Genomic DNA, 17,558 nt, shown 5'->3' with positions numbered 1-17,558 from the left:
CCAAGAATCTGGTCGCAATAATTTAAAAAGGACTCAAACGAGTACAGAGAGCAGAAATAAATTTCATCCTAATGTATGTAGGTTGTGCTGTGAAGGAAAAGTTCCTGACAATCTGGGAGAACTGGCTAATCTAGGTCAGATTGTGTAGTGCATAGCCTCAGCAAAATAATTTCAGCTCATGACAATATACTGCCATTAGCCTAATTAATAACATGACTATATCACCTTGGCATTGCAATTAACACTGTGTTCTTGGTATTGATCAGATCAGTTTTATGCACTGAGTATCCCTTTCTCATTGCTTTTAAGTCGATCACAAGGTGTGAGCATTTATTATCTATCGCTGATTGTCCCTGAGAATTTAGTACCTCCAAAATCAACATAGAAACGAATCTCTACAGTGTGGAAAGAGGTCCTTCAGTCCAACGAGTCCACACTGACCCTCTGAAGAGTAACTCACCCAGACCCATTCCCCTACCTTATATTTATCCCGACTAATGCACCTAACCTACATGTCCCTGGAACACTATGGGCAATTTAGCATGGCCAATTCACCCTAACCTGCACATCTTTGGATTGAATATCTCAATTTTTACTGGCTTACAAAGTTTCGGTGTACTTTACTGGTGGTAAAAGCTAGGTTGTGGAGTTTACATTCAATGTTTGGTGATGAAAAGGAGCTTGCACTTCATGGTGAGATCTGTGTCTCAAATTCACTTTGTCTCTTGCATCCCCATCCACTCCACATCGCATGGTGCCCAAGAAATATTTTACATAATTTTCTCTGATTAATGAACTTCTATTGTGATCATTTGTTTAAAAAAATATTTTAAAATGATCAAAAACTTAATGGTTTGGAATAACCGAGTTAACAGTAAGACAGGAAACAGAAAGTGGGAATTCTGTGATATATCAATAAAAATCATTACCTGGTCAGACCTTCGTCAGCTGCCTCAGTTAGACCATAAGATCATAAGACTGTAACACATAAGAGTGGGAATAAGGCCATTCAGCCCATCGGGTCCACTCCGCCATTCAATCATGGCTGATGGGTATTTCAATGCCACCGACCCACACTATCCCCGTGTCCCTTAATTCCTTGCGAGATTAAGAATTTATCAATCTCTTCCTTTAAGACATTGAACCTCCCTGTCTCCACTGTGCCCCAAGGCAATGAATTCCACAGGCCTATCACTCTCTGGCTGAAGAAACGTCTCCTCATTTTCATTTTAAATTGACCCCCTCTAGTTCTAAGGCTGTGCCCAGAGGTCCTAGTATCTCCACCTGACAGAAACAATTTCCCTGTGTCCACCCTTTCTAAGCCATACATTATCTTCTACATTTCTATTAAATCTCCCCTCAACATTCTAAACTCTAATGAATACAATCCCAGGATCCTCAGCCATTCAACGTATGTTAGACATGCTCTAATGCCAGTATGTCCTTTCTGAGTTGGTGTGTGGCCCAAAACTGGACACAGTATTCTAAATGGGGCATATTGCTGCTTTTACATTCCAACCCTCTTGAAATAAATGACAACATTACATTTGCTTTCTTAACCACAGACTCAACCTGCAAGTCAACCTTTAGAGAATCCTGTACTCGCACTCCCAGATCCCTTCGTACTTTGTTTTAGGAGTTTTCTCACCATTTAGAAAATAGTCTGTCCCTGTATTCTTTTTTCCAAAGTGCAAGACCTTGCATTTGCTCACATTGAATTTCATTAGCCATTTCTTGGACCACTCTCCTAAACTGTCTAAACCTTTCTGCAGCCTCCCCAACTCCTCAGAACTACTGCCTGTCCACCTAACTCTGTATCATCGACGAACTTCGCCAGAGTGCCCCAATCTCTTCATCCAGATCACTAATATATAAAGTGAACAGCTGCGGCCCCAACACTGAACCTTGCGGGACACCACTTGCCATTCCAAAAAAGAACCTTTTATCCCAACTCTCTGACTTCTGTCAGACAGCCAATCCCCAATCCATGCCAGTAGCTCACCTCAAACACCATGGGCCCCCACCTAATTCAGCAGCCTCCTGTGAGGCACCTTATCAAAGGCCTTTTGGAAGTCTAGGTAGATAACATCCACTGGGTCTCCCTGGTCCAACCTACTTGTTATCTCTTCAAAGAATTCTAACAGGTTTGTCAGGCATGACCTCCCCTTAGTAAATACATGCTGACCCTGCACTTCCAAGTATTTAGAAATCTCATCCTTACAGATGGATTCTAGAATTCTACCTACAACTGAGGTTAGCTAATTGGTCTATAATTTTCCATCTTTTGGCTTGATCCTTTCTTGAACGAGGGGGTTACAGCAGCAACTTTCTAATCGTCTGGGACTTTCCCTCACTCCAGTGATTTTTGAAAGATTACAACCAATGCCTCCGCTATTTCTTCAGTCACCTCCCTCAGAACACTTGGATGTAGCCCATCTGGGCCAGGAGATTTATCAAGTTAGGAGCAGAGTGTAAGAGCTTTTACATTTCAGTTACAATTACTAATAAGCACTCTGTTATGATTGTACAAACTCTCAGCCACTTCAATAAATGTCTGACAGTATGTAGTTCAAAGCTTGGAAAGACCACATAAATAGGCAGAAGATCACTGCTCCCTAAGACGATTGCTACAACTAACCCAAAATTACAAGGGCTTCAATCTCTTCCCTCAGTGAGTTAATTGTGAAGCTTCTATATTAGTGCATTGAGAAAAGCCAAATTTTTAGGCCTGGAGTAAACAAATGCTACAGCCCCTCATTTAGAAAAAAAAGTCTGACCAAAATTTCACAGCTCCTAATTGAGATTGTGTCATTAACTCTACTATTCATATAATTTACCAACTCCATGTGGAGTTCAATGTTCAATGTTCACATCAGCACTAGTTGTAACATAAAAACAATGAGTATAATGACATCTGAATTGATATGTTTACTAATCTCACAAAGGCCTACAAATTCCTACCACTGAGTTCAATGAGAAATGCTGGGATAACAATACCCGACCAGCCCTTTGGGGAGGGACACAATTATCACAGACAGTTGCATTGAAGAATCCCAAACAAAGCAATAGCAACTCAGGATCTCAATGCTCAACCTGAAAATGTTACTATTTCTGTACCAATTGCCTATTCTGGATCAGATTTTCTGCTTGGCACAAGCAAACTGGGATCAGAAATTTGTCTTTCGAGCAGTCGCTATTTACCCAAACTCTCAACTATGAAGATTGCCTCTAAGGCTCCAATGGTCCTGACCCCTCTTTCAGGGGGTGGAGATTGATTATCTCATTCCCACTTGTGCTGCACCCCTGTGGTTTCATTCTTGCCAATGTTGTATGTTCTCCAGTCTCAGTCCCTATTACTCTTCTCTCTGTGGCCTCATTCCTAATACTGCCTGTAGACTTGCCTCACTGGAACTGTAATCCATTTGATTTCACCTCGACTCTCTCAGTATTCTATGCTATTTCATTCTGATGGTCATTACACTGTCACTCAACAATGTCAATGTACTCCCACATGAATTTTCTCTTACTGTTCCCTATATTCCATGAGTTCTTGTCCTGTTGTGAAAGGGGAGTGCTGTAAACAATGTAAAATACCAAGGCCTATGTTCAAGGGGTGTCCAGGCTCATGTTATCCTTTTCTATACAAATGTCAATGCCATGCATAGGTAATTACATTCTCCTAAGAAGTGGACTCTTATTTTCTATCGCATTCTGCTTCTTTCCTCCATGAGTGAAAGTGGGCATGAGAGGTCAAGCACCACAGAGCTAGGGACCTGACTGACATGAGATTTAAGTATTGCATTGTCTATGGTGCTGACCATCAATGTAACACCCATAAATGACTGGTTGAGCTGGTCTGGCACAAATTGGGACAGAAGCAGGTAATTGGAGGAGGTATGAAATGCTGCACACATAATGAGATTTTGGGAATCAAATTTAATTGCAAGTCTATAATCTGGTTAGTTCCTCTGGACTTTAAACAAACTACTTTTTGTATACCAAGATAATGGAGTTTCAAAAAGGATCACATTATTTCTCCATTCAAATTCCTCACCAACTTAGACCTATAAAATGTAACAGCATCAGAATATTCCCAAGTAATTTGGAAATATATTTTGGGGAGATTTTTTAATATCAATTAGACCATGTTGTACTCTGCACGTTAAGTAACCCTGAATTCATAACTCTCTGCAGGTAACTGCTGAATGCACTTTAATTCAAAACCTGCAAATTTGAAAGCCCTCTCTGGAATTGTTCCCAGAACAAAAATAGGAAATGAATAGCTGATCTTCAGGTGACAGCTGCTGTTCTTTTGTACATGTGGGTGATTTGTGTGTATGCGAGTTTATAGTTGATAGATTCCAATTGCAGAAACCAGGTCATTGTTTAAAGAATAAAAGTGTACTGCATTCCCTTTAGAAGCAGTGGTTCAGTTATTCAGAAATTCCATAGCATGTATAATTTATCTGATGTAGTAATTCACGTTTTAGATTCCATGGTGCTCAGCTGTCTGTGTGGAAGAATTGTTCTTGATTCCAAATTACAAAGGTTTTATCTTACAAACAACAGATGGAACACCAGTCACTATCCTTCAAGTTAGAGGGTATGAAGTGAAAGATTTAGCTGTTAAATGATTTCCGGAAAGACTTTTGGACAGAGCATGAAAATGAATTTGGTGGGGAGTGTTTTGATGGCCTGATTATATTTAATCAGTGCCCATATGTAGTTTAATATAGTATATTCCATTATAATAAATTTGGTATTGCATGCAAAGATTTATTTTATTCATTCATGTGATGTGTGCGTTGCTGGCTAAGCCAACATTTATTACCCAGTCCCTGGTTGCTTTTGAGAAAATGGTGGTGCGCTTCCTTCTTGAATTGCTGCAGTCCTGAGGCTGTAGGGGTAGAAATGAGTTCTAGAATTTTAACCCTGTTAGATCAAAGTTATGATGATCTATTTCCAAGACAGGATGCTGAGGAGAGAGGAATTGATTTGTGGAGATATTGCTGCCAGGTGGTAGAAGTTACAGATTTGAAAAATGTGGGTGGGTTTGGTGTGTTGCCTCAGTGCATCTTGCAGATGTACACCATGCTATTATTGTGCATAAGTACTGAAGGGAATGTCAATCAAGTGGACTACTCTGTCGTGGATGGTGTCAAGCTTCTCAAGTGCTGTTGGAACTAAATCCATACAGGCAACTGGAGAGCTTCTGTTATACTTCTGACCTTTGCCTTGTCGATGTTGGAGAGGCTTTAGAACTGTAGGAAATGAGTTCCTTTCCTCGAATATGCTTTTGTAGCCACAGTATGTATATGGCTGGTCAGTTTTGTTTCTGGCTAATGGAAACCCAGGATGTTAATAGCACAGAATCCCACAATGGTAACACCGTTGAACATCAAGTAATAATAGTTAGATTTTCTCTTGTTAGTCATAGTTTTTTCTGGTTCTTGTGAATATTATTTGCCACTTGTCAGCCCTACTCTGGATATTGTCCATGTCCTGCTGTATTTGGATATGGACTGCTTCCGTATTTTAGGAGTTGCTGAACAGTATGCAATCATCAACAAAGATACCCATATCGGATCTTACTGGGGGAGGGGGGTCATTGATGAACAGCTGCAGATGATTTGCAACCCCCCCACCACCACAATATTAATGTGAAAGCCCTTCAATGATATCTATGGGCTGAGATGATTGACCTCCAAGAATACCGTGGGGTGGCACGATGGCTCAGTGGTGCTTCAGCACCAGGGAACCGGGTTTGATTCCCGCCTCATGCGACTGTCTGTGTGGAGTTTGCACATTCTCCCCGCACCTGCATGGGTTTTCTCCGGGTGCTCTGGTTTCCTCCCACAAACCAAAGATGTGCAAGTCAGGTGAATTGGCCATGCTAAATTGCCCATAGTGGTACGTGTATTAGTCAGGGGTAAATACAGAGTAGGGGAATGGGTCGGGGTGGGTTACTCTTCAGAGGGTCGGTGTGGACTTGTTGGGCCGAAGGGCCTGTTTCCATACTGTAGGGATTCTAATCTAACTACAACCACATTCCTTTGTGTTGGGTATTGAAACTCCAGTGCAAACAGAATGGTGAAACACAGTTAAATTTAAATTATTTAATATTATTACATAATCAGTGGGCCAGAAATCGGAAAAAAATCCTGTACATGATTTCTCTCCATGGCCCTCCCTCCTCATATTCCTGTTTCATAGTCAGGATCACCCCACCGCAGCTATTCTTGCATTCCTTTTCCCCAGTTTATAATAATTACTAAAACACATAGGTAGTTTCTGTGAAAATAGACTTTATTTCAGTAAAAACATTTCTATGTAGAAACAAGGGAAATGCATTTAACAGTTAGGGCCTGGCCCTATTCATAAGTGCACTCCATGCAGAGCACAGCTGAACTTGATCCCAATGATGCATGCAAAACAAGAGGTGAAAATATTTATAAATGTCACAAACAATCATATAAACTCTTCTTTACAAAATCTTGACTGTATATTACAAAGTGGCGTGCAAGAATTTAAACATGATGGCAATTATTTAAGGTATGAAAATACGTTTCTGTTTTATGTTTGACAGCTGCTCAGGAGCCTGGAGCACAGTGTAAATGTGCACAAACTGAGGGTGTCAGCTGAAAACTGGCAGGGTATTGTGGCTTGGCATCTGAAAATCTGTTTTGCATGTTTAGAAATCCATTAAGCTGTCTTTCTTGAATAAGGCAAAGGACAAACCTTCCAATTACCCACCTGTAGCAATATAATGGATCAGATCTCAAAATACATGGACACATTGCACACTAGCGATTTCAGGCAAAGTTGCTACCTTCTAGTTTTGCACCTAATGGACTAGACTTTAAACAGTCTGTTAGTAAATTTCTAACATACAAACAGGACATCAGAAGTCTGAAATCTGTCACGGAATAATATACCCCCATTTTCTTCGATATATCATGAAATAGAGCCATTCTAAAAACATTTTAGTCACTTTCATCAGTGAACATCGGCCCTGATCATAATCCCTGCCCTGCACCAGTAACATTTTGGGAACTTATTAAATGGTGACAACTCGAGACAATAAGTCACTGCTGATAACAAGGTATAGAGCTCACCAGTGTGTAACTCTGGAAAGACATGGACCAGTGAGACTCCGTCAAGTAACAAACTGGTGGTTAGACCACAATTCTCTTATCACTCAAGCACTACCTGTCCAACTCTGAGGTTAATGAAATGCAGAAATTTATATCTCTGCAAATCTTAAACAATATTGTCATGAATAGAACAGCTCTGTGCTCTTAACTGGAGTGTCAATGCATGAACAATAATGGTGATAGGTCTTCTAACAATTACAAATGAGGTGATCCGAAGCTAGATATTTCAAGTTGGCTGAAAATTTATGGTTTGTAATTATTACCATTTGTAAAAAGGCATTCTCATCTAATAATTTTATAGGATTAATGCTCAACAGCTACTCAGTGCAGGTTAGAGTTTCTCGCCAATCAATCATTATTTCCATCACAGCAAAGAGATGGTGGAAGTTTCTTTAGGTTTTGCCGTGGTCAGGATTCTGTTGCAGTGAGTGTGATCCCGTTTGATGTCAACAATTCCACTCAGTTTCCAATCATTTCCAAGGTGCTTCATCGTCTGAATTGATATACTAGATTCAAGATGAAGTAATTCTCTATTACTAGAGATTGAATGCAAGTTACTCTCCATTACTCAATCCCAGGTAGGAGTTACTCTGCTGCTGGAAACCAGGTCAGAGCTACACCTATACCTGACTCAAGATCAGATCATTCTCTGTTACTGGATCCCAGGTAGGAGTACTTGCTGCTCCAGGATCCCATTTTTGAGTTACTCTCTTTTACTGGATCCCAACCTTTTGAACAGTTTTTTTCCTTTGGAAAAAAAACCCTTTTTTTTCTTGTTATTGGAGGTGTTCTCACTGCATCCCTGATTGTCCATACACAGTCCTGTAACAGCAGGATAGTCTGTTTCTTGCACCATAGGCTGTGGAGCCGCAGTTTCATCCGAGCTCAGCTGTGGGAAGAAAATCAGAATAAACGTTATGGATGTTAGACAGCAAGAGACACACTCCACATTGCACACCTGCTGCAATCTGAACAGACACTTCAGACTGAGGACAAATGATATTGTATCAAACCTTGCTGATTCTGACCTTATGTCAATAACTACTTAGCCCACAGCTATTCAAACTCTGTAAAGCTTGTCACAATCACCTCAATCTCTATTCAAAGTCTGTCTGATATTTTTCCATTACTAATCACTCTTATCAGAAATGTATCAAAGCATTTCAAAATAACATTGCCAGTGTTCTTGCACTCAGAAACATTAAAATTTTATGCTTAGCATCATCGAGCAATAGGGTGAATGACCAGTTGAATTTCATGTAGTAATAGTTGAGAGAAAGTCTGGACATTATATCCAAATATCTTTGCTCTTCTGTGAAAGTGGTTAGCACTGCTGCCTCACAGTGTCACAGTCCTGGGTTCGATTCCACCGTCAGGTGACTGTCTGTGTGGAGTCTACATGTTCTTCCCAGGTCTGTGATGGTTTCTTCCGGGTGCTCCAGTATCTGCCCACAGTCCAAAGATGTGCAGGTCAGGTGGATTGGCCATGCTAAATTGCCCATAGTGTTCAGGGACGTGCAGGCTAGATGGGTTCGCCATGGGAAATGCAGGGTTACGGCGGTGGTATGCTGTTCAGGGGGTCAGTGTGGACTCAATGGGCCGAATGGCTGCTTCCACACTGTAGGGATTCTAAGTTTGGCTTTAGTTCTGTATAAATCCTGTATTCTCAGCTACCATAATCTCCCCACAATGGCCCTGATGATCAGAAAAGGCTGATTTTTTTTTTATTGTGGGGTTTCGTTTAAAGTCAGAGGGCAGAACTAGCTGCTTGTCAGTTCTCTTCCATTTCCAAATACTGCTGATGTTCACTCATATCCTGCATACAAATACAATTTGTGAAAACAATCCTCCTTCAGTTTGTCATTTATGTTTCCAGAAAGTTTTTTTTTCTTATCTCAATGACCTTAAATGAGCTTCCTTTTAAAGATGATGTTTTAGACCAGAGCAATGGCAAAGCCAATCACAGTTGCATGGGATTTCATCGCAGTTTTCCACTTTCAGTACTTCAGTCCACATTCCCAGCAACACTCTGTTTCTTGGTTTATAAAGTAAGAACATCAAGAAAAGTCTGTTCAGCCCCATCCAGCCTGTTCTGCCATTCAGTATGATAAGCCAATTCAGTGCCTTTTTCCCACAATAGCTCCATAACACCTTATGTCATTGGTATTTAGAAATTGTCAATCTTGACTTTGAACATATGCAGTTACACACCATTCTCATCTCTATGGGGTAGAGAATTCCAATGATTCACAAGCCTCTGAATAATAAAAAAAAAATCCCTAAGGGGCTCCCCCTTTGTTCTTGGCTCCCCAGCCAGAGGAAATATCTTTGTTGCATTTGTCCTCTCTATCCCTTTAAGTATTTTGTAGGTTTCAATAAGATCAGCTCTCGTTCTTCAAAACTCCAGAGAATATAGGCCCAATTGCTCCAATCTCCCTTTCTCGGACAAGCCTACCATCCAAGTAACCAGTCTGCTGAACCTTCATTGTACTTCCTGCACAATACTCTTCCTAAGACAACAAGCCCAAAACCACACATAATTCTCCAGGACCGAAGCTGCATGCACAACTCTAGAGGTGAAAATTGGCCATCAATTGAAAAAATGAAGACTTGAAAAACACTTAATGCTGATTTAGAATTTGTTTCATGCAACCACCCTAAAGATTTTAACTTAATAAAACTTACATTTTAAAATTATCTGCCTTGATTTTAGATAAGTATTTATGAAGAAATTCTCACATTATTATTGCAGAGTGGAAGTATGTCAGTTCTTAATGAGATACTGCCTCTCTTCCATGTTGGTCTTACTTCCTACCTGATTTACTCTATTGGTTACTTTCTGTCTCTGTGCAGAAGGAACTGATTTACATCAATCTTACTGTAGACACTGCATGCCTTCTGGTCTAATGTACACAACTGAGACACAGGCATGTGAGCACACAAAATAAATTTTCTCACATTAATTAATTGAGATTAAAAGGCATAATACACACCAAAAGCTGCCACTGCTGAAGATACGGGGCAATTGAATTTGATTCGCTTCTGTTAATCTGAATACAGTGGGAACTGTACATTTCTTACACAGCTTTTTCACTTTGCTGCACTTTACCTTCTCTCAAAAAGGGCAACGATGAGGAAAATGGGAGACAAAGATTGAGAAATGGGGTAGATCTGCCTCATACCTTGTCGAGTTAATAACAGATTGCCACAAAACCAGTGCTGCTCAAAGAAGAGCTCAACAGAAGTATGAGGTACCAAATAACAGAAGCTGCCCAGTTGTTTCAAAGTAGGCAATCAACTGACTGGCTCAGCAGACCTCAGATGGTAAGAGATTGATCATTATGAATAGTCAGTAACTCCATCATCAATGCATCATGTGCATACCAGGCAAACAGAATTGAGTAGGCTGAACTTTGGTTTTCTAATAATTCTTGCTCTGCATATCAAGAGAGCAGGAAACATCATGCATTGTGATGACTTCTATTTCTGAATAGACACTGTTCAGTTCACAGATAACTAAGACTTGCGAACCTGAACCACAAACTCAGCACTTTTAACATGGATCTTGAAAACTGTAAGCCAGTGTAGCCATGTAATGCTGCAAATTATCCAAAAAGCAATGACTGTACAGTGTTAGCCAGTCACAACAGGATCATGCAAAGCAAGCAAGAGGCTGTTATTGGCCATGACCCAGGTTAAATCAATTTCCTTTCAACAAAAATCATATGACATTGTCAGCAACTCATACTTCTGAAGATACCTCAGTTGACAAATCTTCTGTACCTCACATTCTAGCTACTCTGCAACATAATCATCGCACCCTCATCAGTCAACATCTCCCCTTCTAATTCTCCTGGTGATTCACCAGTAAAGAAGAAAATCTAATAGTAAGCCAGGTTTGAAAGCTGATTTCATGCAGTGGATTACTCCCTTACCTGTTATATTCCATTAACATTGCGGTTTTGAAGTCATATATGATCAAAAGATTAATTTGAGTTCACTTCAACTTTTTCCACATTCAAATCATTGGTGCTAATGGATACCGTGAGTCTGCCTTTTAGTCAGTAAAATACCAGATGCAATGCCAGGACTAATGACAATCCGGAAGCAACTAACAAATAGAAGTGGGAAAGCTAGCTAAAACTAGGGTGAGAAGTAAAAATAGAAAATGCAAAAAAAAAATACACAGCTTGTCAGGCTGAATCTATTGAGAGAGAAACAGACTTCAACTTTCAGGATGAGGCCCTTTTATCAGTGATCAAAGCATTTCCAGCATTTTCTGTTTTTATTTCAGATGCCCTCATCCGCAGCATGTTGCTTTTGTATTAAGGGTGACACGTCCTTCTATAACTAATCCGAGTGTGAGTGACACAGCCAAGCACATCTACGATCCGGTTACTGTAATCTAGCATTACTGCAGGTGAAGTGCACACATGACGTCCTACATTTGAAGCCGGTTCAAAGGACAGAGTCAAAAGAGCATAATGCAGGCAAAGCTGCCGAATCTTACCCTTAATCTGTTGTGAGAGATTTTATTATATTTAAATAGTATTCTTGCAAATCATAGAGAATCCCAAACCTTTTGGCCACATTCTGCGATTTTGCAGTTGCTGTTTATTCTAAGAATGGTCCGATCTTGGGGTATCTGAGACTTATGCTCCCTCATGATCAGCTTTGAGAGCTACGGAGCTCTCACATGAAGATGATACACCTGCTGAGCTGCACCAGATGAATCTCTAGTTTGGATCCTGCAGTGGGGCGGCATGGACAAGGAAATTACTGCAATTGGAAACTGAAGCTGAACCAACTCATACCAGAGGTCGCTGCTTCATCCCTCAACATCACTCGCTATCCAAACACATTGTAGTTACTCCAAGAATTTAAGCTAATTTCTGAAAATATCAGAATCTGAGCACATAGATGCACCTTGAAAATGTGATTATATTCCAAATAGCTTACTTAACTAGACAATTAGGTTTCTTTGCAGTCACATATTAACCATACCATTTCACTATGAGTATGATTTCCTGGATACTTATTACAATTCTCCAAATCATTCTCATTTTGATTTCCCCTTACACTATTGCTAAGAGGGCTGTGCAATGTACTCTCTGGGCTGAATTTTCATTCCCGGTGGGGAGTAGAGCCAGACTTGGGAGGAAGTGCTCTGAATGGTCTGACCTTCGTGCCAAAGGGAATAGGGGCTGGACATTAACTAGAGGCAGGCCCGGCATCACCGGAAGTAATTCGGAGACATTGCAGTGTGCCAGTGTAGGCTTTTTTAAAGTCATGGCTCAGTGCTCAGGCACTTCAAATCCATTTTGAAACAAACAATAAAACCAAAATCAGCCAACAAGCCTTCACATACCCCACACATACTCAGGAAGTCATCCGTATTAACTTATGTGATTCACCCAGCCTTATGGCTCCTCATTTCCTCTACGCCAAGCTATGCACATGACCATGGTTTCCCATACCCTCTTTCTACTACCAGACCTTATTAGTCCATGGCCTGTAATACCCACATGATAACTCAGTGACAAGTCATGACTTCCTATCCACACTACAGTATCTTATTATTCTGATGCCAACTTAGAGCCAATTGAAGACCCCCAATCCTTTCTTTTGTGCTTTATTCTCAGTCTGCCAACTTAGTGTCAATTTATGGTTGTATGTTTTTTTCAGAATTTAAAGGCCAGGTTATTTAAATAATTTAACAGCTCAAAAATCCAAAGACCTTATCCACATATGTATACTGATATCGACTCTTTACAATCCCAAAGAGGAGCATGACCTCTCCCAAAAGGGAAGCTGACTACTCCCAAAGAGTACCTAACTTTATCACAGGGTGAGGTTCCAGAGGACTGGAGAATTGCAAATGTTGCCCCCTTGTTTAAGAAGGGTAACAGGGATAATCCAGCTAATTATAGACTGGTGAGCCTGATGTCAGTGGTGGGGAAACTGCTGGAGAAGATACTGAGGGATAGAATCAAAATTGGAAGAAAATGGGCTTATCAGTGATCGGCGGCATGATTTTGTGCAGGGAAGGTCATGTCTTACCAACTTAATAGAATTCTTTGAGGAAGTGACAAAGTTGATTGTTGAGAGAAGGCTGTAGATGTCACATACATGGACTTCAGTAAGGCATTTGATAAGGTTTCCTGTAGTAGGCATTTGGAGAAAGTGAAGTTGCATGGGGTCCAGGGTGTTCCAGCTAGTTGGATAGAGAACTAGTTGGGCAGCAGAAGGCAGAGAGTAGGAGTGGAAGGGAGCTTCTCAAATTGGAGAACTGCAACCAGTGGTGTTCCACAGGGATCCGTGTTGCTACCAGTGTTGTTGCAATATACATAAATGTTCTGGAGGAAGGTATAGGTGGTCTGATTAGCAAATTGGCAGATGACACTAAGATTGGTGGAGTAGCAGAGTAAAGGGGACGGTCAGAGAATGCAAAATAATAAAGATAGATTGGAGAGTTGGGCAGAGAAATGGCAGATGGAGTTCAATCTGGGCAAATGCCAGTTGATGCATTTTGGAAGATCCAATTCAAGAGCGAACTATACGGTAAATAGCAAAGACCTGGGGAAATTGATGTACAGAGCGATCTGGGTGTTTAGGTCCATTGTACCCTGAAGGTGGCAATGCAAGTCAATAGAGTGGTCAAGAAGGCAAACGGCATGCTTTCCTTCATCGGACAGGATATTGAGTACAAGAGTTGGCAGATCATGTTACAGTTGTATAGGACTTTGGTTCAGCCACGTTTGGAATACTGGGTACAATTCTGGTCGAAACATTACCAAAAGGATGTGGATGCTTTGGACAGGCTGCAGAGAAGGTTCACCAGGATGTTGTCTGGTATGGAGGGTGCTAGCTAGGAAGAGAGGTTGAGGATTATTTTCATTGGAAAGATGGAGGTTGAAGGGAGATTTGATGGAGGTCTACAAAATCATGAGAGGTATATATGGGGTGACGAGCTAGAAGCTTTTCCCAGAGTGCGGAACTCAATTACTAGGGGTCACAAGTTCAAGGTGAAGGGGAAATGTTTAAAGGAGATATGCATGGAAAGTTCTTTATGCAGAGGGTGGTGGGTGTCTTGTATGGTTGCCAGCTGAGATGGTAGTGACGGGCATGATAGCGTCATTTAAGATGTATCTAGACAGATACATGAATGGGCAGGGAACAGAGGGATACAGATCCTTAGAAAATAGGCAACAGGTTTAGGTAGAGGATCTGGATTGGTGCAGGCTTGGAGGGCCAAACGGCCTGTTCCTGTGCTATAATTTTCTTTGTTCTTTGTAACTCCAGTAGGTTTAGACACCTTCCCCAAATGTTTTGTTTCAGAAACATGGATGACCAAAATTGATACAATTCGAAGGCAGCCACTGTTGTAAAAGAACTGCGACTTTTGCAAACGGTGGATGTGTGAAATATTTTCCATCCCATTTCTGCCAACAACTCCCCCAGCTCCTCACTCCCAATAACCCAGAAAAACAGGAGTGCTGGTTTTGTGGCCAGGACCTCTGGATTCCGGGTTCCAGCACCACTTTGCCTAACGCACAAATTCTTTCTGACTTTACAAAAATTCAGCCCTCAGAGGTTACCTATGAAACTCTTGATCTCTTTGATACTTATGGTTTTAGGCATGGCCCTGAATGAAATACTCTCGCAGTCTACAAGGAAGAACTGTCTTCTGACTTTGACTTAATCCCTTTCTTTTAGCACAACAGTTTAGATCAACGCATTGGTGGCCAAGGGGAATAGAATGCAGATTATGGGCAGTCTGTTGAAAGGTTACTTTACCCTGAAGTGCTAGTAGGACAGAAAGGAGGGATGGGCATTGTTAAAATTTGACTGAGATATAGAAAAGATTGTATTATTTGGAAATATTTCCCAAGACTGTAGATATTTCCTCTAACTCTGTTCTTTGCACCAGCGCTGTGTTTGCCATGGAAATGCAGCTTCTCCTGGTGTGCATGCTGCAATAAAGGACAGTGCCTGAAAGCTGCAGCAGTGTCTTCAGCAACATCAACTTACAAGCTTCCTGGATGCTAATTACCGCTTGAAATGAACAGTCTTCTTCTGTTGCCATAGAAAAAGGTAGAGAAACAGAAATATTATAATAAAAGAAAGCGAAACAGCTAAAACAAGAAAGTAAATGAACAAAAGAGCTTTAATAAGAACCAGCTGCTCTAATCAGGCCTGACTTCTGCACAAGCATGAATCATTACCTCCATTAGAATTCAGCCAGTTCATCTGAAGGGAATAAACCAAATACCTGCAGAGTGTGAACAGTTTGTGAAAGGACTGAACTGTAGAATTCTTGGGCTAAAACCTGCAAACTTACCGTTCTCCAAAAAAAAGGTTAATGTGACAACTAAAAAATATGGATTGAGAGAAAACAATATGTGAATAATTTAAAGGCAGCAAGAACAGAACTTTCCAAAAGTGTTGCACTTGATAATATTGTAATATGATTAAGAGCTTTAACATAACACAGCCACCTATTGCAAAAGTAAGAAACTCACTGCAAGAATCACACAAGGAAAAATTCAGGTTTTCAAAGAAAAGGTCAGTAATAAAAGAAATCCTCAAAAGATTTCAGTACATACAGAGAAGCATTCTTCACTCTGAAAAAGGCCCTAAAAATTTGACTTGGAAAAGATTAAAGGGTTAGTTAATACATTCATTTAAAAATGACTCAGAGCCTGTAAATTGATATCAAACCAGAGCCAAAACTACTCAGTCTTCCTTTATGTGGAGGATTGGGGGTGGGGGGGGGGTGGGGGGGGGGGGGGTGGTAGGCACAATGCCTCACGCATGCAAACTAGGCAAAAGGAGTTAGCCCAAAGTTGGAGGGTCTGTTTTTGTGCTGTACACCTCTATGACTCTAACACCATCTATACCTCACTGACTGATACGATTTTGCTTCTGACTTTGACTTTTGCAGAAAAAAATGGCGATGAGTGACACAGGTACAAAGCCCAGCTAGCCTTTAGCTGTAAAACAGGATAAGGATGTCAAGCCAAAGAGAGGACATGGCAGACCCAGGAAGCAAACCTAAGTATGACGTAATTTACATTTTTTCAACACGCTTTCACTGAAACCTGTACTTTACACACTTCCACCCCACTTGGTCAGACTGGTATGCACACGCATACAACACAAAAATATACTCCTTTTAAGTTAACAGGATCATCTTGCGTTTTAAAACTGCATTTTTCTCTTAGTGACCCATGATTTTGGATTTTAATGCAAGCTTTTTTCACATCACATGTACACCTCTAGTTGTCCGATTGCTAACATCTCTTTGTAAGTTACACCTGTTGTTGTAAAAAGCAGTTTATTTTGGGGTTGCATAAAAAATGCATAAGGTTGTTTTTTTGAATAATTGATCAGTTTTACAATCGCTCCGAGTTGCGGAGCACCATCTGGCTGTAAGGCAGCTGGTATAACATTTTTCTCCTTTTTTTTATTTGCGTGGCTTTCAAAGTATTTTTGTTTTTAGTGGGGAGGAGTGGAGGTCAGATGGTGCTGCTGAGGGTTGTTTTGAATATGCTACAGTCGAGCCCGCTACGTTCAATGTCTGCCTTTGTTAAAAAGCTGCTTATAAAAGTTAAAACAACAGCACTTTTAAAAGGGAGAAGAACAGACTAAGGAACCACATAGTGAGGTCAGTGCAAGAGAGAGAGAGAGAGAGAGAGAGAGAGAAAGAAAGAAACCCACATTGCTAACTGACAGTTACTGCCTTTGCTGTTGAATTCATGTATTGCTGAACATTGGAGTGCGTCTGGGAAAATTATAAAACAGTGAAATTCACAACTAATCTTGGAGGAATCTGTTGTGAGAGGTCACAGCACAGAAATAGATCAGTAGATGTTTTAAGTGTGGTTTTAAAATAAGTTTGCAGTAGTGAGTAGAGTGGGTTCCTTCTTGATTATATGTTTTATTGAGCTATGGCTCTTGATTAAACTTAAAATATAAGCTATAAGTATTAATTTAACCTGGAGCAGTGTTTTGTAGCGAAATAAGACAGTGCTATTTTCTGGGTCTGTAGATTGAAAGAAGCAAAAATGGCCTTTAGTAGAGTGATATGCTCTTCCTGTCAGATGTGAAGTTTAGGGAGAGTTTATGGGTTTTTGAGGATTATATATATGCAATAAATGCCATTGGTTGCGAATCCTATTAGAACGAATGGATCAGTTGGAGAGGCAATGAGGAATTTACAAGAGCAAGGATGTGTGATGGATGGCAGTTATAAGAAGGGGGAGAAGTCTCAGATACAGTCACATAGATGGGTTAACTCCAGGAAAGGTGAGAGAGGTAGGCAGGTATTGCAGGAGTTGTTTTCTGTGGCTATCCCCATTTCAAACAAGTATGCTGTTTTGGAAAATATAGGGGGTGATGGAT

The 17,558-nt window shown here is 40.6% G+C and overlaps 1 protein-coding gene across 15 annotated transcripts in view; it reads right to left on the bottom strand.

The window, feature by feature from the left end:
• Positions 1-6,430: 6,430 nt before the first annotated feature.
• LOC122564091 (peripheral-type benzodiazepine receptor-associated protein 1-like) overlaps positions 6,431-17,558 on the bottom strand; it is a 299,068-nt gene continuing 287,940 nt past the window's right edge. For 14 of the 15 annotated variants that reach the window (XM_043718642.1, XM_043718643.1, XM_043718638.1 and 11 more), the window contains one exon: positions 6,431-8,043. In XM_043718642.1, coding sequence (XP_043574577.1) covers positions 7,858-8,043 — 186 coding nt within the window. In that variant the 3' untranslated portion in view covers positions 6,431-7,857. Of the gene's footprint in view, positions 8,044-15,185; positions 15,231-17,558 lie in introns of all 15 variants that reach the window. The other variant, XM_043718646.1, reaches the window with a different exon arrangement.

Source organism: Chiloscyllium plagiosum, chromosome 28 (genome assembly GCF_004010195.1).
Source record: "Chiloscyllium plagiosum isolate BGI_BamShark_2017 chromosome 28, ASM401019v2, whole genome shotgun sequence".
Classification (NCBI taxonomy): domain Eukaryota; kingdom Metazoa; phylum Chordata; class Chondrichthyes; order Orectolobiformes; family Hemiscylliidae; genus Chiloscyllium; species Chiloscyllium plagiosum.
Note: the sequence above shows the minus strand (reverse complement) of the source record. Positions and strands in the feature narration are given on the sequence as shown.